The sequence below is a fragment of the Saccostrea echinata genome, unplaced genomic scaffold (genome assembly GCF_033153115.1).
Source record: "Saccostrea echinata isolate AGI-Se365-2 ecotype Australia unplaced genomic scaffold, CSIRO_AGI_Sech_v1 ptg000052l, whole genome shotgun sequence".
Classification (NCBI taxonomy): Eukaryota; Metazoa; Mollusca; class Bivalvia; order Ostreida; family Ostreidae; genus Saccostrea; species Saccostrea echinata.
The window spans coordinates 344,784-372,055 of record NW_026889801.1 but is presented as its reverse complement, the minus strand read 5'-3'; the positions used below and the strand labels follow the sequence as shown (position 1 = coordinate 372,055).

Sequence of the window (27,272 nt, the reverse complement as noted above, 5' to 3'; positions counted from 1 at the left end):
AATAAAGTTCAGCTAAACCTGTAATAATCTGTTGCCTTTTGAAATTAAATAAAGATGACATTTAAAGTAGAAAGAAAATTCATATTCATCTACTTCGAAAAAAATAAAATGTCTATTCAATTCTAGTATTTATAATATATAAATTTTATCTGGGGCAATCAAATTTTAAATACCCTTTTTGTTGTTGCTATTCTATGCCTAACACACAGTGCCTATTTATCATTTCTTAGATTTGAACCAAATTGGATTAATTTCTATTGCGTTTTTTACGTCTCAAACAGTGGTCTCACCATTAGGGGCTGTAAGGTTTTCATTCTGCTCCATTGAGGACTCGTCCATGTTAAACTTTTCACAGGACCATGCAAGGGAGATAATCTCTGTTCCTTGCATCACCATCACTTGTGTTATCATGGTACCTGTAGAACTCAGCACAATGATCTGTCCATCCATAGTACCAAACAGAACCTGTAAAACAAATGGAATAGTCAGGTCATTCAAAGAATTAAGTACAAGAGCCAAGTCTATAAGACAAATTACTTATCATGCTTACTGGCCCAAATAAGACTGATTTTTTTAACACACATGAAACATGACAGGAAAAAGATTTAGCTGCATATGGTTAGGAATTTGAACCTGGGACCCCTGCATTACTATTCAGATGCTCTAACCTCTGTGCTCCCCAGGCTAATATCAACACTCTGTATAGCCATAACCACTGTATTCCTCCCTACTCAAATGTCTTTGCTCTCAAAGACACACAATCTAAATTCTTTAGCCCCTGGCAAAACTTTCACCTGCAAGTCCAGGGGTGATCAATGTAATAGTGAAAATTTATGAAATTTATTACTGGACCTGGAATCAAACCAAAGACACCTGTATTTACAGTAAAACTTGTCTAATCTGGGCACCACTGGTTCCATAGAAATTGGGTGGATTAGACAACATTCTGGATTAGACAACATTTTTGACCATTGAATTCACTGAAAGGGATTTAGAGTTTGCATGGTATTAGACAAGAGTTCAAATACACAACATCCAGATTAGACAAGTTTCACTGTACTAGTCAGGTGCTCTATCCAGGCTGATACCAACAGTCCATTGAGCCATCAGTATTCCTTAGCAACTAAATGGCTACTAGTTAAGTAATTTACATCAGAATTATTTGAGGGTGGGTGTGGGGGGTTGCATTCTTTTTTTCTTCTTTTTTTTTTTTGCAAATTGAGATATCATAAAATTAATCCCCTGAAACACTGCATAATCCTTCAGAATACTTTGCATAAAGGCTGAACTTCCTATCTGAGTATTTAATGAAAAATACCTTTTTTGACATCAAAATTTACAGTCCCATCGAATTAAAGCATTGCTCATTTGCTTGTTCCATTTCAAACTGGATTGCTTTTTTAAGCATCCAACAAGTACAGCTAACACAGATTTTTTTTTCTTAATTTCTTTCCTTAAAACACCCATAAAAATTAATGTGTTTATTCTATCAGTCTTTTCAACCAAAAGGATAAAACAATATCAATTCTATATCAGTCAAATCAAATTGTTCCCAACTTCTCTCATTAAAAGCTTTGCATGCATATTTATTTTGATAAATGATTTCATAAACAAAAAATTAAATAGCTTTCAAATTGCCAGGGGATTAGAATATGTGATTTTCATAATGGTTTATGGATTTTTTAATCACCATTATAGTGAAATATTTTTTTAATGCATGTTGCTGTGCATTTTCCTGTGTCCACTTTTTAAGAAATTCTCTTTAAGAACCATTCATTATCCTGATAATCATCAAATTTAATCTGTGAATCCTTGCATCTACATGTATACTTAAGCCTCCTTGTTTCTGCTGCAGATTTTTGTATTGATTTCTTTAAAAGCTTTAATTTTCTAGAAAATGACTCTTTAATTTCAGACTGTTCTGGCATGCTTAGAAGAAATAAATGTACGTGTATCAGATTACAAAGCAGGGCAGCGGATGCCACAGCAATTATTCTCCTTTTATGGATTTTCAACAGCTTATAATAAAAACGATGAATATTGAGCAACTGTTAATTTTTTCAGAACAATGTCCTTCATGAGTCATTCAAAACAAAATTCAGATTACAGAAAAAAAAAACAATTTGGTAGCCAAATAAAAAGATTTTTTCCAAGACAAATCAACTGGCATAACAGAAAATCTACACTGGTCCCACTGTAATAATTAAAAGACATGTTGTTCTTGTGTTTTTTTCTTAAAAATAAACGGTTACTGTGAGGTCTTTTGTTACGATAACTGAAAGACAAGTTCAATAACTTATATATCCATATTGTTCATTGACACAGCTGATGTTGGTGTGAGAGGGTCATTAGAATGAAAATAGCTGAATTGTCCTTTAATAGGCACCAGTACAACTGAGAGAGTGACCACAATTAACACTCCTACATTCAATCCTGCTTAGTCCTGGTAAAGAACCAGCTGCCAAACACTGGTGAGCACAAAAATCGCTACCATTGTGGTACCCAGACACACGTACACTTAACATGCTATATTTCAGTGAAGATAAGCTAAAAAATTCCTAAATTATACCTTTTATATCTTTTTAATTTCTATAGAAGCATTCAAGTGGCATTTTACAGACCATTACATTAGCTAATGGAATATATGATCCATATCAATAATCCACCCACGATGGTATTTTCCATAGAAAAAATAATCAAAAAGATCAAGCACACAAAGACAAGCTGGGTTAAAAAAATATTAAGACTAAAAAACAAAAAAAAACCCAAACTACTCAGTTTGCCTTTAACATGTTTAACTCAAAGTTTCAGATTCAATTTCTTGTACTTTTTATCATGAATTTTAGGTTGATCTAACGAGATGGAAGATTGTGTGATATTTTAACAAGGCATAGGACCCAGTTTATGTCACCTTCGATTATGTATTGCCATATCTAGACGCACTAAGGGCACTCCGACTAAAAAGGCTTAATCAGGCTTATGTCAGGGAGCATAAAAGTTAATGTTGCTGAGCATGCTAATGTCAATGAACAGGGTAATGTCTGCAAATACAAGCTAATGTTAGCACCATCTAAACAAGTTCTTATCTTAGCTTTGTAGTTATGTTAAACATCTGACCACTGAACTTATCAAATTAATAATTGATTCAAGCAAGCCCAGGGACTTTAAAATTTGACACCTTATACATTTTATTTCTGTGAAGGAAAACAACAAATCATTTTTTATTGTTAAATTTCAATTTTTGTGCTAATAAGAAATGTACCACATGCATGCACATGCAGTACGTGCATTTCACTTGAAGCACTAAAATGATCAAGAAAATAAATGCTGTTCAGCATAAATCTTCGCTAGCCAAGAGTTTCTGATCCGCTATTAATTCTACTCTCCTCACAAACCTTTGGCCTATGGTGCTGTCAAAAGTCAGGTTTGTTTACGTCATATGATCTTGAATCTCAATACCACATACACACAGATTGCGTCATCCACAGAAATAAAAAGCGTACTAGTATTTAAAAATAAAAGTATTCAAAGAATAATTGACAAGCAGGTATCAAGTGTTGTTTATTTGTTATGTATAGGGTGCAAATCTTTACCTGCAATACAGATTTCTGATCACATAATGTGCACATCTGCTTAAAGCTGGATGACACCATAGCTACTTATAGAATGGCACATTATCCTACCGAACATTGTTCACTAGTGCTTTTCATTCCCAAGACTAAAGAGTCAACAAATATCCCGAACGGAGATATCCTCATTTACAAAAGCATTTGCTGACTGGTTGAACAATGTCAATTGACTCCAATCACACTTTGAGAAAAATCCTGACTTTTGATAGCACCTTATGAAAAGGGTTTGTGAGGAGAGTAACGGATCAGAAACCCTTGGCTTGCGAAGATGTTTAGCATATGGCACAATTTTGATTTCTTTCTATTTAATAATTGAAAACTGGCATGAAAAACAAGTACAGGTATTAATTTTTTTTTTTTTTCTCGGGGGGGGGGGGGGGGGGGGGGGATTAATCTTCCTAGCTGTCTCTGCTTTTCCAGGAACTCACCTGTTGATCATCAGGAGACCACACTCCACAGGTAATGGTGGTCTGATCAAGGTTAAGCATAGACGACCAATACATTTGACCAGCCACGGACCCAACCAGAACAAAACCATCACAGTAACAGATCAGGGCCATTCTGCCATCATGGGACCAAGAAAAGTCAGTCACCTTCAAAATGAATTCTTCATCATTTACATTCATATCTTGAGACTTAATATGTTGCAATTATTGCAAAGATTTAATTTCTGGGACGAAAAATTAATTAAAAAATTTTGTTTCATTATTTTTAAAGATTTGATTAAACCTGTCCCCAATACTATATATCCTAAAATATTTACATCCACTGAATTTTTTCTCCTTTGTTTCTTATGAAAGTCACTTCCCTTAATCATATCCATTCAATCTAAAGTAGTTAGAACCAATTTTTTCTTAGTCATCTTTATTAAAGATTTCTTAAGCAGTGGGCTTTTCAATCAAAGAAACATACCAAGACATTAAGATAAATAATAAAATATTTATTACTGTAACCTACTTTATACCAATATTTATACAGACTATTAAAATATAAACAATAAAATGCCTTCCAATCTTTATTTTTAATTATTATTAGATTAAAAGTTGCTTACGAGGGATATGTATTTTTTTTTTTAATCATTGCAACAGTTCATTCCCTCATCAGCAAACCAAATAAAGAATTAATAGTTTAAATATTTAGTTTAGACAGTAAGCTTTTCCTTTTTGATTTCTTTATAACTAGCAGACTGACACTAGTTCTTGAAAAATGTTGTTCCCATCAGGACAAATTTTAAAAGAATTTCACAAAAATCACCCATTATCAATTTGATTTAGTAGTTTCACTTTATGTTGGTTAATTCTGAGAATATTATTCCTGATATGTACAGCTCTCAACAAAAGGCATCTGGACCAAAAAAGAAAAGAAAGGATGAGGATATGGACCATTAAAAAACTCAGAAAGGGTAGGTCTACCAGAAAGAAAGAGAGGTTAGAGCAATGAACAGAATGTTCATTAACTTCTGATTCACAGAAATACATGTCACAGTTAATGTAGAATATTTTATGGTGCAAGATTTTTTGAAGTTAGGAACAGTGATAAATTATCATACAATTTTATTTTGCTCTAAGTGCATGGTGTTGAAGTGCATGTATATGGTGGCAAGAGAAACGATTCTAATAGTTTCAGATATGACAGTCAAGGTTCAGCAATACTCCAATGTATAGCTGTAAAATCAATATTTTGCTGGGGTCAAATTTTGTGGTTTGAGGAAAAACAATGGGTTCATGGGGATTTGATTTCATGTCTAAAGAATTGTTGAGTAGTTATGTCTATGACATTTTACATTTCATGGTGGACAGGATTTCATGGATCAACGAAAATTAACACCCCCCCCCCCCCCAAAAAATGAGCAATTCCACAGTATACCCCTAAATGCCCCCCCCCCCCCCCCCAAGAATATAATAAGAATAGACTGACAGGTCCTGCCAATTTTCCTTCAGGCAGCTTAGGGTCTTATTGCCCTACCCATTTGTTAACGTTTTCAAGAACTCTGAACTGGCACAGTTAAGAAAGACAAACCTGACTATTTCTATCATTGATCAGTTCTGTGGACCATCTTCCTTCATGTTTTATCCAAACAAATATGGCTCCCTGACCATCACAGGTGGCAAGTTTCTGGTAAGGTTCATTCCAGCGAACTAAAGTTACCTTGAAATAAAAGATTTTTTTCTTAGTATGTGAATGCACACTAGACAGATGCCTTATTTTGTGCAACTGCTATAATCAAAAATAAACTCTACAACTTACTTGTAGAATGTCTTTGATAACAAAAATCAATTAATTTATATAATTGTGCCATTTACTAATAGTATTTCCAAAATAAAAGGATACAGGAGACTCCGGGTTATCAACATGAGTTTAATCTAAAGAAAGAATTTTATATAAAGAAATTTCTATTTTTAATAAAAACGCAACACTGGTTGTTGAAATCAAAAACCAACAAAGAGAATTATATATCTTAGTATATAGTCTACTTGTGTACCAAGTCTTATTGAAATTGGACCAAAACTGTAGGAGGAGTAGCATTTTGAAAAATATTTTACTGACAAATTCAGCTAAACTGATGGACAATGGACACCTTACCAATGCATCAGATTTTCTGGTCCTTGACCAGTAGAGCTAAAATTATAAGACTTCCTACATAAAGACCCTGAATTTTTACAGCATTTTACAGAAAACAAATTTATGTTTGGTCTAATAGTCATAATATTGCATCTTCCACTTTAATACTAAAAGGCCAGATGTGCCAAAAGTAATTATAATAGCACAAGCTCTTTTCCTAAGCCCCATTGGTTTCAAAAGCCTGCCAAAGTACCATTTATTAATGAAGAGCCACAGTTACAAAAGGGGCTGCCAGTAGTTGGAAACAAATAAGCACTAGACCAGCAGGCATCTCATCTGAAGAAATCTGGCTTCAGAACTCATAAGACAGCAGGGTTCAAAATTGCACAGAGTAATAAGGCTTTTGTAAGAAAATTGGCAAACATTTCTTGACAGAGGCCAAAAAGAGAGACATAAAAGAAATCCTTGTTACAAAATGAATTCTTGCTCAAGACGATGTCAATATCGTTCTTGATCAAGGAATCACTTTTTGTCCTGTGATAAAGCCTGTTGGTTAAATCTCTTTGGTCAAATCTTCCTTCCCCTGTATTTAATATCACAAAGCATTTACAAAAACAGCAGCCGGAAGACATATTTTTATCAAATGAATGAAAAAAAATAAAAGAGTAAAGCCTAAAGCCAGAAGTCATTTCCTTTCTGTAATTCTCTACAAACAACCTTGAAATTGCAAATTGTAGCACTGCAGAAATACACTGAGCAGTATATAACCTTCATAGCAAAACTTTCAACAGAATTTCTTTGACACTTTATTTATGAAACTAAAACAAAATTAAATTCATATTAAGGACATATGCAACGTACCTTACCTACTGATAATTTTTCAAGATATTCTTAATTTAAGATTATAGTGGCATCAGATGTTCGTAGAAAAAAAATCAGCATGCATTACCAGGGGTTTTGAAAAGATATCAATTGATGAAAATTCTTGTATAATTCAAAAAAAAATATACAAAAATTACTAAGGATATATTCTAGATGTTTTGTTTATCCAAACTTGTTTTAGAAGAGGTGTACAATAGCATATATAGACATTTAAATGTAGCACACAGTTCCTTTAAGTATTGGAACTCTTCAACTCCAGGGAAAAAGACAATAAAGTTCAAACTACGTTGCGTATGTCCTTAATATATGATAAAAATTTACTTAGCAGACAGTGAAAAGAATTATCTGAACATTTAAAACAGATTGACTGACTATATACATGTATATATCAATCTAACTATCTGCCTTTAAAAAGGAAATAAACCCAGATATAAAATGGTGTACTTATGGAACAGGTACATTAAAAATCAAAACATTCAACAAAACAAAACAATAAATTCAGGAAACAATGTGAACCATATGTGTCCTGGTCATGCCAATTGTGGTTGTATTTTATGGTGTCACAGAGTTTTAATTACATCTGCATATTCAAATAAAGCACTTTTTAGAAACATTCTGCGAAGTAAAATTGCATGGATAGAATTCTGCTTCCTCTACAAATCTCCTGCTTTGAGCTATCAGTGGGAAACTATCGAATGATCAAACACTGAATTGTTCTACGATCACTCTAGTGTAATATATATGATTGTGTTGCCTAATGGGTATTATTGATAGAAAGCAATGTATATTAACAATGGCAACTGAATGGAAAATATTGACAATGCTTCTGCGACGTGTTCAAGGGAACCAGTATCCTTTTGGAAAGACAACAAATTAATCTCTTTGTACATACAGGATGGTGTCATTAATTTTGCAAATGATTTGAGATAAAATCAAAATAATTATTCACAGTTGGGGAAATAATATAATTGTTTGTTTATATACACTTCATTTGACCAAAATTTGAATTTTAGATACACATTAATTTTAAAGAGATTTGAGTTAAGTGGGATCCAAATCATGAAACACAAACCAATGAACTATTAAATTTTTTTTTCCCAAATATTTATATTTATTTAATAACTAGTTTTCTACAGTGGATATATTTAAGTTTACTTTTCCTATGTACTGACCTCTTAGAAGCACAGCTAGACTAAAGAAATTTAGAAAGAATATCAAGTGCTGTACATATTCATGAAAATGAAATCACAGAAATTCTTAACATTTTATGTCCTTAGTTTGCTCATTTACATATATATATTTCATCTACATATAATTTTGGATGATGTATTTTTTTTTCTGATTTATTCCCCTTGGCCACCATGTTAGATGTCTGAACTTCCTGAATTTTCTTCTTTGACACATGTGGAAGGATTATAAAAGACTTTAACAAATGACTATATTCATTAAAGAAATGTTTTCTCTATACTTCAATGACCAATATGATAAATAAGTTAAAATTGGTTCAGTCAATAATGAGGAAACTTAAAGATGAGGATGCTGACCTCCAAAATGGCATCCAGTAGGAAACTATCTAATGTATGTCTATGCAACACTTCTACAATTTTACAACTGGAAAATTATACTGATCAGCTTTTGACCATAAAACACAGCAAAACTAAAATATAAATATACAGTCAAACCTCGTTATCTCGAACTCGATGGGACCGAGAAAAAACTTTGAGATAGCTGTGAGTTTGAGATATTGAGGGTAAAATACTTAAAGAAAAAGGGCTTGGAACTTTCCAATTACTTCGACATTTCCATTAAATTGTATTTGAGATACCAAATTTTAACTGTACTACAATTTTATACGATAAACATAATTTAAATTTTTTGGTTTCATTCTAATATATTTTCAGATCTATTATTATCCTACATCCATTTTTTTACAGAGCAACTGATGCCATATAAAAGCCTGATGTTCCAGACAAGCTTAAAAAATCACCCTGAGTCTTAATATTTATCATCTAATACCAGTCTGACACAATTCCAAAAATCCTCGTTTCAGGAAGAAAAAAATCGTATTATGTCTGATTACTGTCTTGTTCCAACTCACGAAAAATATCCATAAAACTTATCAGCTAAGAAGGCCCATTATTATTTTGTTACATAACTTGTTATAATTTTCTGAAATAAATCAATATTTTCTGAAATAGCGCAATCAGATTTTCTAACCAAGTTCTGTCACAATACTCCAATTACAATCATTATATTGGATTCCGCTTTCGTATTACAATGTTGGACCTTCCTTTAATAAAATAAATCAGAAAAATGTCACAGCACCTACATTTTTTTCTTGCCTTTTGCACATCCAATCAATTTCAGGACATTTTTTATGGATTCAAATCAATTCTTTTTAACAATTTATTAACCAGAATCATACAATAGTGCAATAGCAATTCCCCTATAAATCAAGTTTAATCGCTTATGATGATTGTTCATTCCATTTTCCTAAGACGTCGCCTGGATTTATTAATAAAATTGTGAAGAATTTAAATAAAAATGCCCCTTTAAGATAAAAGCAAGTGTAAGAAGATCAACCAGGACAAGAAATTTAATAGTGATCTTATTGGAATGGAGTAAACAGAATTAGATGTTTTAAATCCATTACTGAGATTCAAGCAAAGAGTGCAAATCCTAATTTAAACTTTTCCACATTGGCACTCTCTTACTTTATTACTAGTGCTCAAATTCACTGAGTCCTGAATTTAGCTAACAAGTATAACACAGAGGTCCTTCACACTAAAGAGAATAAAATACCCAATCATACTGCTTGTTGAACCATCATTAATACAGTGCAGCTTCATTAATCCCGAAGCTTCACCTGTGAGGAATAATCTATATATATATATATACATGTACAGTGAAAATTATCTAATCCGACCCCATGCAATCCGTTTCACAGTGAATTCCCACCCTTATTTTCATTCCCGTTTTACTATTTTCCGTTTACTTTACACTGTGCAATCTGACACCCTGTCTATTCCGACACAAAATTTGTTTCCCAGTGTAAGTCAGATTAGACAGGTTTCACTGTATCAAGTATCATATGTTTCAGTTCTTTGGGTGCCTCATTAATCTGCCAGTGGATAATTTGCTCGGGAACACAAACGTCCCGATTAACAAGGCACAACTGTAGATGAAAATCATCTGCAGTTCTGTATAAACTCACCTCACTTTTGTGACCTCTCAAATTAAAATTACTACGGGGTGGTGGATCGTACTTCTTGCAGTGACTGGTGGTGAAGGTGACACCCACAACACCCTTGGCATTTCCACTAGCCAGCCAGCCCTCCATATAATACTGGTTTCGGTTCAGTTTCCATCCACCATTGTTGTCTGGTACATCCGGTACTTTTCCCATCCATGACAAGGAGTGGATCGTACATTCGGTTCGCGTTGAATTGTTCTGCTCAAAATGCACATGCATTTTGCTTGTCTCAGAACTTCGGATGGATCAATGACTGCATTTTGTTTTCAATTTCTCAGACACTGTAAAATCAAAAGAAGTCATTTTAAGTTTTTTATCAGGGTACGCTTTAAACAATTAAAGTAACTGTATAACACTATATATTTAAGTAATGATTCTAAAAATGTGCATACTACACTTTAGCTGTATTTTATCAAATTATTTGTCCCTCTCTCTTTCAAAATACCTTAAAGTAATTTCTTCCAACAAGGTAAATATATGTAAGAGTAAGTTCTGATGTGCATATATCGAAAAAATTGCCTGATCAAGCCATTTCACAAACCTTTACATACATAATTATATTGAATACTCAGAAGTTTGATCTTTTAAAAGGAATTACAGTAAAACTCAGTTACAACTAAGTCCTAAAGACCTGTGGATTTATACTTCTCTATATCCGTAATTCATTAACCGATATGAATCTGTTTAACTTAATTAAAAGTATATATAGCAGATTCGCAATACATGCTTCCTTTTAAGAGGGCCAACTAGGGTTTTTATTGCGCAATATTTCACGCAGCATAATAAAATCAAGCTAAATTAATTAACACTTTAAAAGCAACAATTTTCACATAATACACAATCTCAGTGTCACAAATAAATTTGTTGATTCTCCAAAACTTAACACATGTAACAAGATGAAAAACTTATCATTAAAAACACTGCTATGCTTCAGACATTTTTACAACAATCAATGGTAACTTAGAATTTGAAGGAGTAAATTTTGCCACATCAGACGGAGTACATATGCCTCACAGCAAGCTCTTTCTACACAAAAAGTAATTTCACTTCAATCTGAATCTTTTAATTGCCAACTGAAATAGGAAGCCTTAGAAATTAAACAAAACAGACACAATTTATATTGTTCATTTTCCATCTCCACAATACAAAGAGACATCTTGTACTTGTCTGGTTTTAATCCATGCTTTTATATTTACTAGCAATTAAAAGTGCCATTACACCAAGCACTCTGAAAGCCCTCTAGCAGCATGAACTTGTATCATAGGAGTCAATAGTAAACCTGTGCAGGGCAAATTGGATCAGATATTGGTTGAAGACACTGAAGTGGCAACCAATCCTGATCAATACAGATTTCAGAGTACAGTATACATATGTCCTATTATTAAAGCATATTTTCCCAAGAATGATATTGCAGAAGCATGAAATCTTCACAAAGACATACATAATTATGTATCAATTAACTTGAAGTAATCTGCAAACTTTTCTTTTTTTTAACAAAAAAATTTGCAATTTACAGTCAAACCTTGTCATTTCAAAAATGAGAAAAATGAGGCCGAGAAAAAACTTCAAGATATCCGAAGATTGAGATTAATTAAAATACAAACAGAACAAGAGGCCCAAGGGCCTTAACGGTCACCTGAGTACAACAATTTAGAGGATCCATAAACTGATAAATGAAGCTTTAATTGTTACCCAATAGCAAGAAAATTAGTATGATTAAGATCAACAAAATAATTGGTCTAGTATCTTTCTATCTGCCCCCCATTTATCACTATTACCATGCAGACTTTTAACAAAATGTCTACATTATTACCCCTCACATTGGCCTCACTTGGCCTTTGAAGAACATTTAAGAAGATAAGTTATTTTTGTTTCATTTTTATTTTAATTATCTATTATTTCCAAGTCTACCTGATTATTAAAACTATGAAAGTACTTTTTATATTATACAATAAATGTTCTTGCATAATTCTCTTATTCTATTAACCTTTCAAATACATTATCTACAGTGATTAATTATCAAAAGTGAATGGCAAAGGGGAATAACTTCACTCTGTCAATAGAATACAAATTAACAGAGCCCTGGCCAGGACCAGAACACTTGACTAAATGGTCCAGATGTTGAAAATTTATAAATTTGGAAGAGGTACCCTCATCATCATAACTATGCAATTAGTTGAAGATTTTCAAAGAATTCACACATTTTCACTATATTATCAATAGAGCCCCCCCCCCCCTCAGAGAAACAACAGAACCCCTGGGACCACAAGTTTTAAAAATTTTGTAAAAGCATCCTTGCTCATCATAACTATACACTTGTTTCTTTGCTTTATAACCAGGAGTAGAAAAAAATATTTTGAAGGAAATTATGAATTTCACTATATAATCAATAGAGTCCCCCCCCCCCTTTCACCAGAACCCCTGACCCAGGGGCCATGAAATTCACAATTTTGGACGAGGCAGCCATGCTCATCATAACAATGTACTAAGTTACTTTATTTCATACCCAGGAGCAGAGAAGAAGATTTTGAAAGATAAAATGCATTTTCACTATATAATCAATAGAGCCCCGCCCTAACACTAGAACCCCTGACCCAGGGGCCATGAAATTCACAATTTTGGAAAAGACAGCCATGCTCATTATAACTATGTACTAAGTTACTTTATTTCATACCCAGGAGCAGAGGAGAAGATTTTCAAAGATTTAATGCATTTCCACTATATAATCAATAGAGCCCCACCCTAAAGCCAGAACCCCTGACCCAGGGGCCATAAAATTCACAATTTTGGAAGAAGCAGCTATGCTCATCATAACAATGTACTGAGTTAATTTATTTAATACTCATGAGCAAAGAAGAAGATTTTTAAAGATATAATGCATTTTCACTATACAATCAATAGAGCCCCGCCCTAACACTAGAACCCCTGACCCAGGGGCCATAAAATTCACAATTTTGGAAGAGGCAGCCATGCTCATTATAACTATGTACTTAGTTACTCTATGTCATACCCAGGAGCAGAGGAGAAGATTTTCAAAGATTTAATGCATTTTCACTATATAATCAATAGAGCCCCACCCTAACACCAGAACCCCTGACCCAGGGGCCATGAAATACACAATTTTGGAAGAGGCAGTCTTGCTCTACATAACTATGTTCTAAGTTAGTTTATCTAATACCCAGGAGCAGAGAAGAAGATTTTCAAAGAAATAATGCACTTTCACTATATGATCTATATAGCCCCACCCTAGCACCAGAACCCCTGACCCTGGGGCCATGAATTTCACAATTTTGGTAGAGGGCTCAATGCTTATTACAATCATGCCAGCAGTTTGACTGCTTGATGTCCAGGAGTAAAGAAGAAGATTTTTAAAGATTGCATTAATTTTGGTGGTTTTAGCCCCACACCTCAGGCCCCAGGGGGACAGGGACCATGAAATTCACAATTTTTGTCCCCCTTCACCCACAGATGCTATATGCCAAAATTGGTTGAAATTGGTTGAGCGGTTTCAGAGAAGAAGCTGAAAATGTTTAAATGTTAACGCACGACGGACGACGCACGACAACGGACAAAAACAGATAGCAATAGGTCACCTGAGTGACTCAGGTGACCTAAAAAGTGATTGGGACTTCCAACTCACTTTGACATATCCATGGTAATTGAGATATCAATGTTTGAGATACTGAAGTTCAAATATACATGTATACAACCGAGATATGAAGACAGCTTATTAGTGCATGCACAATGATGAATCTTAACTTTCCCCAAAAATGGAATTATTTGTTTGTTATACAAGATCTTACATTGAATCAATGAAATGGTAAAAGAAGTTAAGTAGCAATGTTCCAATCATGCCTGCAATGACAAATTGAACCTTAGAAGATCAATTTCAAAAGAGCTAGTTCAGAGGTTCATATGTAGTTGAACCATGTTAATATTGAACTCAATTAAAAGAACCAAGACATATCTTCTTACTAGATATTTGGGGATTCAAGATATTGAGAAAAAGTTGCAGGGACTTCAAACTCACTTCCATATATATCCAAAGTATTGTCAATGAGACATATATTTTCAAGATACCGAAGTTCAACTGCATATTGTGATTCAAACTCCTCACAATATCTGATCAAGCTGGCAAATAATCCATCATTATCAATTATATAAATTTATCTCTAGAAATTGGCCATTTTCGAGCTAAAAACCCTTGTTATTAATTTTGCAAAACATGCTTGAATGGGGTCAAGTGGATAAAGTAATTTGACATTTATTCAAGTTCTGTCACAGGAAACAAACAAAACAACCTCAAATTATGTAAATTATTCTGACATTTATACAAAACATAAACACTGTAAACATGGATTTCAACAACATATTTGGAGAAACTTTGGTAGTTTAATCTCTGCGTCAGGATGGTTTATTTACTCTATCTTATAACAGGCCAACACTCTTTATGAAGGGAAGGAAAATAAACAGTTTTGCTGTATTTCTGATATTCTTTTACAATTTGACAAAATATCACTTTGATATTCTTTCACAATGTGACAAAATATCAGACTTTTATTCAATAAAAAATCAGAGTATTTCACTGCTGAAAATGTCATTAATATATATCACTGAAAATTCTACTAGTCCTGTCTGGCTAGTGCTGACTGCTGAACTACATTTTAATGGTCCAACAGAATTTTTTTGGTGCGCATGCACTGTACGTTACATTCAGACCTGTTGACTTCAAAGCCCTCGTATTAGGCTTATCATAAAAACTACCTTCCCATACAGGTACCTCATCATGAACTCTAACTTGAAGAGTTATAAAGGGAAAATAGCCCTAAAAATGCTTGTAATCGAAAAATTGAGAGTTAAATAAACAATTCAGTGAGTTTCAATTTTGGAGTTCCTGACAAACAATTAAGATGATATTACCTCTTCTTGAATGGTTAAGTTTTAAGGGTTACTGACACCATGCTGATGAAGTTGCACTTTGCACCCCTTATGCAAACAACATATGTTATCCAGGGATTTATTAGTACCTTCTCAGGGGCCGAAATTCGGCCCCATTCCCAATTGAAAATGAGTTCAGTTTTTCCCAATTTGGCAGTATTTTTTCCCAATTGGTGAACAATGTTTTTATATTTAATTATCTAGGAAAAACACAAAGTAAAATTGTCAGATTGTCTGTAATTTTCATCTATTTAACTCATTTAGGAAAGCTTCAGTCATTAACACGTTTAAAAACACTGTAAAAACATCGCCAACTTTCAATCCGAATTTCCTCCGTTTTTCTGAAAATAGTGATATTGTGTAATTAATATATTTATAAAGTTATTTCCACCTACTCAATTGATCTACGAGTGAATGGTAAGGACTGAAGGTATTATTTCAGATAGAAAAATATATTTTCAATGCATTATTACATATTAAAAGAGGGCTTTGAAAAAATGTGTACTTTAAGTATAATTTTTTGCAGGAGGTTTATAATCTCTAGAAACCGATTCTATAATGACCTAAATTGGAATCTCATACACACATGTACTACCCTTAGAAGTTGTATAAATAGTCTTTATACTCATTAAAGTCAATTTAACTTTTATTAGTCTATTGTTTGTTTGGTTGTCCATTTAAATTAGAGTTCATGCTGAAATGTTAAATGAATTACACCTGAATACATGTAAATGGTTTAAGCAACATTTTTAACTTTTCCCAACTTCATCAAAAAGCCGATCGTTTTTTCCCAATTCCCCAAAAATGGTGTTTACCAAAATAGGCTGATAAATCCCTGTTATCTGTCGGTCTTACCAATAAGTGTAGCCTAATTTTTAATGTCAAAAGGCAATCGAGAAAGCTTGCATCTAGGAGAAAAATATCGTAGAGTCAGTTGATTCATATACAATTTGATTAATTTTTCAATGATGGCTCCATGCAGTCATTACATTTTTTTTTTGAAAATCTGTACTGATATCTGGAATACTGCATGACTAATACAGATTACCTGCATGTGCATACATGGTCACAACATTGGAACCATGCATGTATGCAATATTTAGTCATTTTTTTTTTACCCACTGAACTTATTGAAATTCTACAAGATTTTGAAAATTCAAAGTCTCCCACAACATCTTAAATGACTAAATTGTTGGAGAATTTCAGATAATATAAGTTAAAGCAAGACACAATCTACTAAAGACCAAGTTAGAAGCAGAGTATTATCATGATTATTGTAGGGGAGAGGGGGTGGTTAATTTGTAGTAATTTTTCACTATTCTTGTTTCTCAATAAATTACATTCTTAAATTCAATACTGACCATTTAATTAAGTAATCATTATAAAATCCAAATCTAAGAGTAAGAAAATATTTTCTGCAAACTTAATTATATATAAATACCATTTACTTGATACCAAAGGAAAACATGAAACTTTAGAAAACACATAACCCAGACCATTGCCATTTGTACGTTTCAGATTAATATTCAAGATCACAACCAATTTATTTCTGACTCAGTAACAAGGTCCTGAAATATTCTTAACCAATCATTATAAAATGTAATGGACCTTATCCTTAGATATTTTGCACAAAATACCACTGCACAATATCTAAAATAAATCTGTCATTAAATCAGCCCTATGGAAATTGATGTGGGTTTCCACTTGAAAATATCAAGAGAAATTGATCAAGGATCACAAAGAAAAATTCAAATTGCTGCACGTTGCCATGAGAAACCATCAGTCTTCCAACATTGCTCAATCCAGTCAATATTGCTCCCAAAACATTTTCACCAATTCATTCCCCAACATAAAGCAGATTCTGAAATCATCAAATTCCATTAAAAAAATTTACTCACTTCCTGCAACTGAAATCTTTCTCTCCAATTCCTGCTTCACTTCCAAAGATTGTTGAATTCTCTAACACTTTAGAATCAATAGTCTTTCTCAGATAGCTTACAGAAGCAATTACAATTAGTAACTGATCAGCAAAATCAATTGATGGATGGGATCAAGGTTTTTAATCAGCAAATATATGACTGCCTCAGTATCCAAGCCTCTGTCTACTGAGCTAAACCCAAGAATAATTAATTTTACATTACTTGTTAATTATGATACTACTAATGATTCTCTTAAATGTTTGTGTGTTCATGTAACATTATTGTTGACAAAATAAACATGACCTAGGTGTATCCATTTACAATATACTATAGTGCCTCCTGGTACAGCGCATGAAATACTAAATGATATCTTTATAAACAACACAATCTACTGGACAGTACCAATCATTGTTAGTTCTGTTGGTAAAATTTATTTATTGTTTAAGTAAGAAACATTGCATCATATGCATTTATTTAACTTAAATTTATATTGATTAATAATTTTTGTAATAAATGTATCCCAAAGCATTATTATCATAACAATTAACTAGTACAGAAAATAAAATTTATAAAAGTAATGTATCAAATTCCCTAACATTCTGTCTAGCCTTGGTCTGCTTAAGTGGCAAACTGACTCCTCCTAAGGAAGTAATACATGTAGTTATATCAATAAGGAGAATACATCCATTTGAAAATTTAATTAGGAGAAGCAAACTTATTTTTTAGCTCTTGAAAACCTTAAGGACAGATGATACAAACAAATTTTAAAAAATGGATGCTTGGATTAATATTATCATCAAATTTCTAAAATATCAAGAAATTATGAACTTTCTATGATGTTCCAAAATTTACCTTAACTGTCACCTTATAAATCTATACAACTTAATATTTTAAAATAATTCACTTTGTAGAACATTACTGTGAAACTTTGAATGAACAAGATAATTCAGAGAAATTGTGTCCCCCATTTTAGAAAAAAAAGAAAAGGGTGGAAGACCTCAAAAAATGCAAATGGACAAAGAAAAAAGATCACAACCTTGACCTTTCAGCTTTTGGCCTTTAAGAGTCAACGGGGTCATTTTAAGTTAGAGAAATTAACGGCCTTATGTGTCATTGCAAAAGCTTATAGAAAACTTATGTTATCATCTGAAAACCATGCATGTATGCAATATATGAATTTCTGACCTTGGTCTTTGACCTTTTAACCTCAACAGGGCTTTCAATAAGGGAGACAGGAGGCAATTTTTCATTGTTTCATGATCAGAATTATATATTTCAAATATCATAACTGGCAAAATAAACTATTATAATTGGAAGTAATTCCAAAACAGCCTCTTCCAATGAATGAAATTCACCTCTTCATTTCAAAATTATTGAAAGCCCTGCCTCAAAATCCATAGGGGTCAATCTCTTTACAGTCATATTGACTAAAGGTATAAAATTTCAATGCAAAACCTCAAAGAGAACGTAAGTTATCGCCAGGAAACCATTTTATGCAAGATATGAATTTTTTACCTTGACCTTTTGACTTAAAAATCAATAGGGGTCTTCTTTAAGTCTTTGAAAGTTCTGATATAAAATATCACTGAAAAAGCTCAAGGAAAACTAAAGTTATTATCTGGAAAACTATTTTTTGCATTACATGAATTTCTGACCTTGACCTTTGACTTCAAAATCAATAGGGTCTTCTTTTTGTTACTGGGAGTCATGATACATAATTCCACTGAGAAAAAAAAATCAAAGATAACTTAAGTTATCATCTGGAAACCATTTTTTTGCAATACAGCCTACTCCACATATATTGAAGTTGCTTATTTTGAAATATCACTTATTTAGACATAAAACTTAATTCCCAGTCTCATTTTTTTCATTATCTTTGCAATAAAATATCAGTTAAATTGAAATCACTTGTATTGAATTTATTTTTAAGAAAGTTATCGGTCTGCTGAGCTGATAATGAGTTGTTTTCATAATGGTTATATTGAAGTCCTCCTGGCCAGTCGTTGTCATCGTTGGTGACATCATAATTATCTAAGTAGATACTAAAGTGTTAGTAGATATATTTTCACCTAATATGTTTTCATTGCATGTTTTTATAATAAATGAAGTACTGAAGGGTTTTCCTCTCTCTCAGATCACATACTGACAGTGCTTTTGAACAGCCGTTTGAACACTTGCTTGTGTAAACAGGTAAATCAAAGAAAGAGAGAAGAAAAAACATTGTCTTTAGATAGCTTCAACAAATTAATATCTGTATGTGAATTTCTGACCTTTACCTCTGACCTTTAGAACTCAAAATCAATAGGGGTCTTTGTAATATAAAATTTTATTACAAAAGATCAAAGACTATTTTTGAGATATCATTCCAAAAACGCAACTGTTACACACAGACAGAATGACATATATCAGAGAGTTTATCGAGTCTACATTTAACATTATTAATATGAAACAATCTGACTGAATTTCCAAATCTATAATGTTTCAGCTATATATAAATATGTTTACACTAAAAAACAAAAGAGAGGTTTCATACCATAAATGAAATGATTTCTTCCATACCAAAATGAAACACCATTTTCCACTAATCAACCATGAAATTATTTTTCTGCACTGCCATCAACAGATTGACAAGCATGAAATAGAATATTGGGAGTAAAATTTCATGATTAATATTGCCTTGTCATTACCTAACTCACATAAACATAATAAACTACTGTATGTTTACATGAATTTGATCATTCTACATGTAAAAATAAAAAAGTCATTTTTGGTCAATTTTGCAATGGATTTTCATACATTGTAGTAATCCCTAAAACACATTCTATAATTGGCAAATGAAGTTGGATGAAAGTTGGCATAGTTATATATTTCTTCATATAAAAAAATAAAACCTTTTCTCAAGATACTATCTTACACGACTGTTCTCTAGATACTATCTTACATGACTGCACAACTTCAGAGGTAGTACAATTTTTTTCCCAGCACGCTAAGCCTTGCATGTCAAATCCATAACTGTAAGAAAATTAATTCCCCTCTTACTTTTAACTATGACTATTCTTTAATAATTCATAAAATATTGATGAAATATGGCAGTTACCCTAGTAAGTATGAATCTTAAAGAGAATTCTAAATGGGAATAGGAATTATTTCAGAAGATTAAACAAAGAGTGTTATGCTTAAATCCCAGCTGGGAGAGAAAATAGAAATCATCCATTCAAAAGCCTCTTGTACTCATCCTTGAGATTTAGTAAAAGAAACAACAAACTGATGCAGAGATCGAGAAAATACCTCTCCATCCATTTTAGGACAAAAATATTCTAAGACTTAAGACTTAAATTAATTACATAATTTAAAGCTAAAAATTCTGGAATGTTTCAGTAATATGAATGTTATTTTATAATTACAAGTGTTCGAAATTCACCGTAAAATAAAATTAGCTAGACATGCAGGGCTTACTGCTAGTAAAAGTTGTCAGCCCTGTGAAAGATTTCTAGCCCTGGAAAAATAATATTGAAATGAAATGAGATGATCTCATTTGATAAATTGAGTGAATAGCATTATACTATAGGACCCAACTTGGTGCAAGCTAACTAGTTTAAAGAAAGTCAGCATCAGAAGGAATTTTTTAACAGCAACTTCCTCTTCTTCTATACATCCCGCTTAAGTGGAAACCACAATTCAGAAAGCAAAACTATCATTGGCTGCAATGTATAATTAACTGCCCCTTCATAAATGTGTGACTGGTCACAGCTAAATCACACTTCACCCAAGGAAATATAAAACTAATTCTATGAGTATATAACTAACTGAATTAATATTCACTGAAGATTAAATTCTCTGTGAAGATCGAGTGACACTTGACAAAAAGACAGATACATGGAAAAACAAAAGTAATCTTTTTGTATCTGTTCTGTTTCACACAGTATGAAGAAAACAAGCAATAAACGATCTAAATTTGACAATCCAGGACTCGGACAATGACTAGGAGTGAATTTAAGGCAATGCTGACAAAGAACAACAATGTAAGGGAGCAAGAGCAACAATGCCACATAGTGAGGGCAACAATAACTAAGAGTGAGCTAAAGGGCAACAATGACAATTAAATTCCAAGGGCAATAGTCAAAAGTAGCAAGGGCAACAATACCAAGGTGCTAGGACAACAAAATCAATGAGCAAGGGCAACAATTACAAGTAGCAAGGGCTACAATGTCAAAGACTGAGGGCAACAATATACTTATATTTACTATGACACCTTTGATAACAACGTGAGGGCATTAAAATGAGGGCAAGGGACAAAGATAAAGGAGAGACGATACTTAAGTTCTTATCCTTCCCACCCTTAAAATTTTCTCACATTTTTCTTTTTTTAACATTTTCTCACATTTCTAACATTTTGCTGTAGATCAATTTGATTTTTTGATTCTCACATTGTTAGAGTCTTAAAACCTTGGTTTTTGCCATTCTTTTTTCTTGCTCCCTTGTTTGTTACCCTTGTGTTGTCATTCTAACATCCTCAAGCCCTCACTTTATCATTTTCACTTCCTTGCATTGTCACCCTCATCCTCTCTCTCTCATATTTGGGATAACGTGGTTAAATCAAAATTCCGCGGACATCTTTTGAGATAACAAATTTCTTCGTCTTTCATGAAAATATACTTCTGTCAATATGATCAACTTTTTCACAACATTTGTTTGTTTGTTTGTTTGTATGTTGTTTAATGTCCCTCTCGAGAATTTTTCACTCATATAGGCCCTTTCACAATTGGCACACAAGCACTTTACAACACTTTGTGATCGGAATATTTTAGCATCACACGAGCTCTCGCATATGTTGCACGATGTCTTGCATTCATTGCATGCGTTTTAGTGGTCACATCAAGTCTCCTCAAAATAGTGGACATGCACACTTAATTCAGACGCAACCAAATGCGATCCAAATTATCACAATGCAACACATGAACATTAGTACGAACGTCTTACAATGTTTTGTGTACTCATAAGAGTGATGCATGATTTTTAAAGGTCGTAAGATAAATCAGAGCAGTGTTTTGCGACCATGAGACTGTTGCTCAACGTGTCTCATATAATCTTGCAATTTTTTACTATCATTGCACGATTTATCAGCTTCCATTTGCCATGCAAATATAATATATATACACCATATATATTATATTTATATACCAATACGATATCAAACCGAAGAAACACTTTGCTGTCATAATAATACAGTCAATAATTAATTACACACATTCTAAACGATAACAATATTTGAAGAAATAAGAAAAATCACAGCACTGTGTCGGGTTCTCTAAATTTAGAAATGCGTGGCTGATGGGTTTTGCCTAAATGCACTCGAATGAGCAAACCTACCATGGAACGCATGATCACATGAGCGCCGCATGTCCAATTGCATTGGCGCACGTTCAATCGTCCAATCACCTGATCACTCGTGCGATCCTATCGCATTATCTTACAACACTCGCTTTCGTTGTATATCAGTCTCATATAGACACAAGATATATCGCAAGATTTAATGCATTTGCATCGCACAATGGTTGCTTTAGATCTTACGAATTTCTTATGAACACTTTTTCATATGCGATTATTTCAGCAACGGTTTACGATCCAAATCAAATTTTTTTGGTCGCACGAATATTTTGTCGCGTCTACTCGTGCGCCAATTGTGAAAGGGCCTTTAATGTGAAGATGCCACCATTTGCCGGTGGACAGCTGCAAATTTTGTCCTATACTCGGCACTTACAGCCATTGAGCAGTGAGGGATCTTTTTCATGCCAGCACCTACTGCAACACGGGACCTCAGTTTATACTGTCTCATCAGAAGGACTCACAACATTTGTAAAAACTACTATAATATAATTTTAGACTGATTCTAATTATTTTAAATTGTAATTTCATTAATATATATATTTAAAACAAAATCCAGACTAGTATATAAAACTTTACATTTTGAAAAACCCTAATCATGATTAATTTCTAAAGATTTTCAAAACTGTCCATTTTTATAGCATTTGTCCTGCTAATCCACATCATGAATTGACAAAGAAAATATGTTGGATCTGCTTTTACAACTTGCTATAAGGTACTTTTCTTTTCTGATCATCTGATAATGGACAATTAATTGCTCAATAAAGAGAGCTGAAGTGTGCACAAAGAGAGAAAATCAATCTATAAACAAACAAGGCTGCTGACCAAAAGCCTCTACAGTTCTACTTCTGGAAGATACACTTCAGATTGATACGCAATGATAAAATCTTTTTTTGTTATAATGATGTCGCACCTAAACAACAATCACTTCATAGCTTATTTGGAATACTTTTCATTTAATTTTTTTTTATTATAAACCAATTCAGCATTAAGGATGAAAAGGTGAAGATAACGAACAGTGATCAATCTTAAAAAATCTATAAACAATACAATGCCATGAAGAGGGCATAAAACACTGACCCCCTGAAATTCCAGAGGTGGGATCAGGTGCCTAGGAGGAGTAAGCATCCCCTGTTGACCGGTCAGACCTGCCGTGAGCCCTATGTATTGATTAGGTATACGGAACATTCCGTAGTCAAATTCAGTATAAAAACAAAGGCCTAACAATTGATATGAAACAAGTCAGCCAAAATACAACTCAATGATAGGTTATATTTGCCAACATGATCGTTATAATGACCATAAAATTTATGAAATGCTGACTTTAAACAAGGCTGTTGAAATCCCTGTAACATCAACTTTAATATCTGTCAATAGCCTGACTTGGTTTAAAAATTGATCATACTCAGAGCATGCTCTTGAGTATCAAATAAGTTGGGATATGTAAACACCATATGCAGGTGATAGCAGGATACTATATAGATAATTTTAGATATAGATAGCATGTTACTATATAGATAAGGAAAGTTGACAATGGAAAAGTTGAAGTCATCTCGTTTGTCATACAATTTAGTTGTTAGTTGGCCCTTATCGTCTATAGTCTATAAAACATCCAAACATGACACAGATGTGGCAGCTAGGATATTAAAAAAGAAATTACAGTGTCTACACAAAATAATTCAACTTTAATATGTTGGCTTTGTTTCCTTTTAGTTACAATGTTTGCTTATTACGTGCTAAAATTCACTGAATATTTAATTCAAACTTCAAAAACCTTGTTTAACCATTTTTGCATTGAATACATGTAAGAATATGTACAAGATACAGAAAAAAAACACTTATAGTGAAGTCTCTGGGACCTGTGAATTTACTTCACTATATCCGTTATTCGTTATATTCCTACAACAAATTCGTTAAAGTATATATAACGAATTTGCCATATGCATTTTTCCCCCTCAAATATGACTACCAAATATGTACTGGGAGGTTAATTAAGTACAAAATTTTCCTTAGGGTACTAAAGATTTCTAATAAATTGAATTTTAAATACACATGTATTACTACTGATGAAAAATAATGTCAGATAAATATTGAATTTTAAGATACTAAAAATTCGTTATTTATAAAAGATGTAATTTTCGTTATCTCTAACCTCTATGGGACACAAAATCAGTACGCTATAAATATAAATTCGTTATATCAGAATTCGTTATAACTGTAATATTTTCCTAGGATTTGTTAGGAATTTTGCCGGGGATTCCCAAAAACTTCAATTTATCCGTGAATTCGCTATATCCATGTTCGTACTAAACAAGTTTTACTGAAGTGTCACAATATCAATATGTACATTCCTTTTTTTCTTGAAAAACCTTGTGACGTACAGTTCTCATGCATAACTAAAATGTTTTTATCAATTAAGTATTCCCATCCCCTATTATGGACAAAAGACTCAACCTAAAATAATATATATATATATATCAATTTCTATAGTCCATCTTATTTTCATTTGATTGATTAAAGTTTTAATCATTGTTCAAATACCAAATTGCTATACATTTAAATTGTTTTCTTTTTCTTTTATTTTTTTACGTTTTCTATAAATACAATGTATGTGACATGCTTTACCTTTACACATTTTTGTAAGAAGCAAATTTCAGCAGACTTGCATCCATTTTTACTGTATAAATATTACAGTGTATATATTAAAGAGTAAAATATTCATTATTTTGCTTCTTGATTGATAATTGTAATTATCAATTTTTCTGGCTTAAAAATAGTTGTTTCTTCTGGTATCTAAATTCTAGCTGTTAATTTTCCATAAAATGTTGAAGAATTATCTGCTTATCTAACTTACTGAATTTAAATCTGCCATGAATAATTGTTACTTTTAGAAATGAAAATTTAAATTTGAAAAGAAATTGGTAACAAAATTTATTATTTTAATCATTGGAATTCACAGACTGTGACATTAAAATATGACAGATGTTTTATAAAATTTCTTTATAAAATGCTTCAATAAGGACTTTTTTGCAGTTTCAAATATGAAAAGTAAGCATCAGTTAAAAAGATATTTGTATTTTTTGAGCATTCATTTGATCTTTACAAAACATATGTGTATGTATTAATAATATACATACAATTAAGTTTTGCTTTTTTCTGTTGCATGCACACAACTGAACTTTTCCGAGTACAAAACCTGGCATTATATTAATTGCCCAATTTTCACCTTTTAGAAATAAATTTTGGGAAATTACGCTATTTTGCGACTTAAATTCTTTCTATTAATAACATTAACTGCATTGCCTATTATAGAGCACTGAATGATTTACCACTAGCAAAGAAATTTGTAACCAAAAGTTTAATGTAACATAAGTTGGGTTAGACATGCCATATGTTCTGTATGGGAAAACCTTTGAACTTATGCATACATCAATTACTGTACCAGCTGATGCATTAATATTAAATATGATAGCACCAGCTAAAAGAGGTATTAATATGAATTATTCTGACCATAACAATGCAACAAGTTTCATTGATTCAACAAGTTTGCAGTATGCATTGATAGTGCATGTACTTAATAACGACAAGTACAAAATTCAGGTATCTGTTATTCAATAAAAAAAAATCAGGATTATTCCATAATTATAGCTGGAGCGGTTCAATATGATTCAGTGATTCAACAAACTGCAGTGTATATAATTGCACAGATTAATAATTTATGTACTTTGACATGGTGCTTGAACAATTGACATAATAATTACCATTTTTCATTACTTGAAGAATCGAAAACAGAACAAGACAGTTAAAATAAAACTTACGGAACAAGTGTGAAAATCCTAATGACTCCCGGAAAAAATTGCAGGATTATTCCCAATCGGAAAAAGAGAAGTAATATCGAAGCATCACTTCTTGACAGAATTTGATCCAATGGTGTTGTTATCTGAAGCTGCACGTGGTTTGCTGATCGGTAGGCTGTAACAATGTGATCGTCAGTGTGTATATAATGTCCATGTGATTCTGTAGCCAATATAGTCTACGATTCCCTCTTCTGCTATCTGCCTGGTCACCAACCAGCAAAAATCAATAGGTCTTCTCTGACTCATAAACATTGCCAATGTTGCTTAAACTATGCGAGCTGAAATGACATCGTTATAGAATTCTTGGGGGCCAAAAAAAAAAAAGACACAGAAAATGTTACTATAAAGATGACAGCCCAGTTAAAAAAACAATTTTTTGCCTGTCAGTGGTAAATTTAAAGAGAAAGGGAAATTGTGCAATTAAATTTATGGCTCAGATTTTATTTTTCTTTTTGATTGGGCTTAATGAATAGGAAAACAAAAAACATATTTTAATTATTTTGTCAATATGTATCAAGTTCTGTCTATATTTCCAGGTCTTCAATTGCCTCTCAAATTAATCTGAAAACTATGATAAAAAAAATATCAACATTAATTCATCTCAGATTTAGAGCATGTTTAATTCAGAATTATTAGGAATGCAACCATTTTGAAGATCGTTTCCAAGCAATAATCCAAAAAGGAATATGGATTTTTTTCCTTCCACTTTCGTTCAGAATATGTTATACCAAGCAATTTATTATTGACCAATTGATATTCTAACTCCGTATACTTACCAATCCAAGACAAATTTTTTTCATTATCAAGGATTCCGATACATTCTTTCTCTTTTATTGTTGAAACCTGA

At 32.5% G+C, this 27,272-nt stretch overlaps 1 protein-coding gene across 2 annotated transcripts in view; it reads right to left on the bottom strand.

Moving 5' to 3' along the window:
- LOC133204253 (tubby-related protein 4-like) overlaps positions 1 to 27,272 on the bottom strand; it is a 48,282-nt gene extending 21,010 nt beyond the window's left edge. Inside the window, exons 1-6 of one of the 2 annotated variants that reach the window (XM_061339995.1) lie at positions 27,202 to 27,272; positions 26,387 to 26,703; positions 10,288 to 10,607; positions 5,649 to 5,777; positions 4,058 to 4,222; positions 291 to 465 (exon numbers count right to left, since the gene is read on the bottom strand). In XM_061339995.1, the coding sequence (XP_061195979.1) occupies positions 291 to 465; positions 4,058 to 4,222; positions 5,649 to 5,777; positions 10,288 to 10,545 (727 nt within the window). In that variant the 5' untranslated portion in view covers positions 10,546 to 10,607; positions 26,387 to 26,703; positions 27,202 to 27,272. Of the gene's footprint in view, positions 1 to 290; positions 466 to 4,057; positions 4,223 to 5,648; positions 5,778 to 10,287; positions 10,608 to 26,386; positions 26,736 to 27,201 lie in introns of those variants that run through there. The other variant, XM_061339994.1, reaches the window with a different exon arrangement.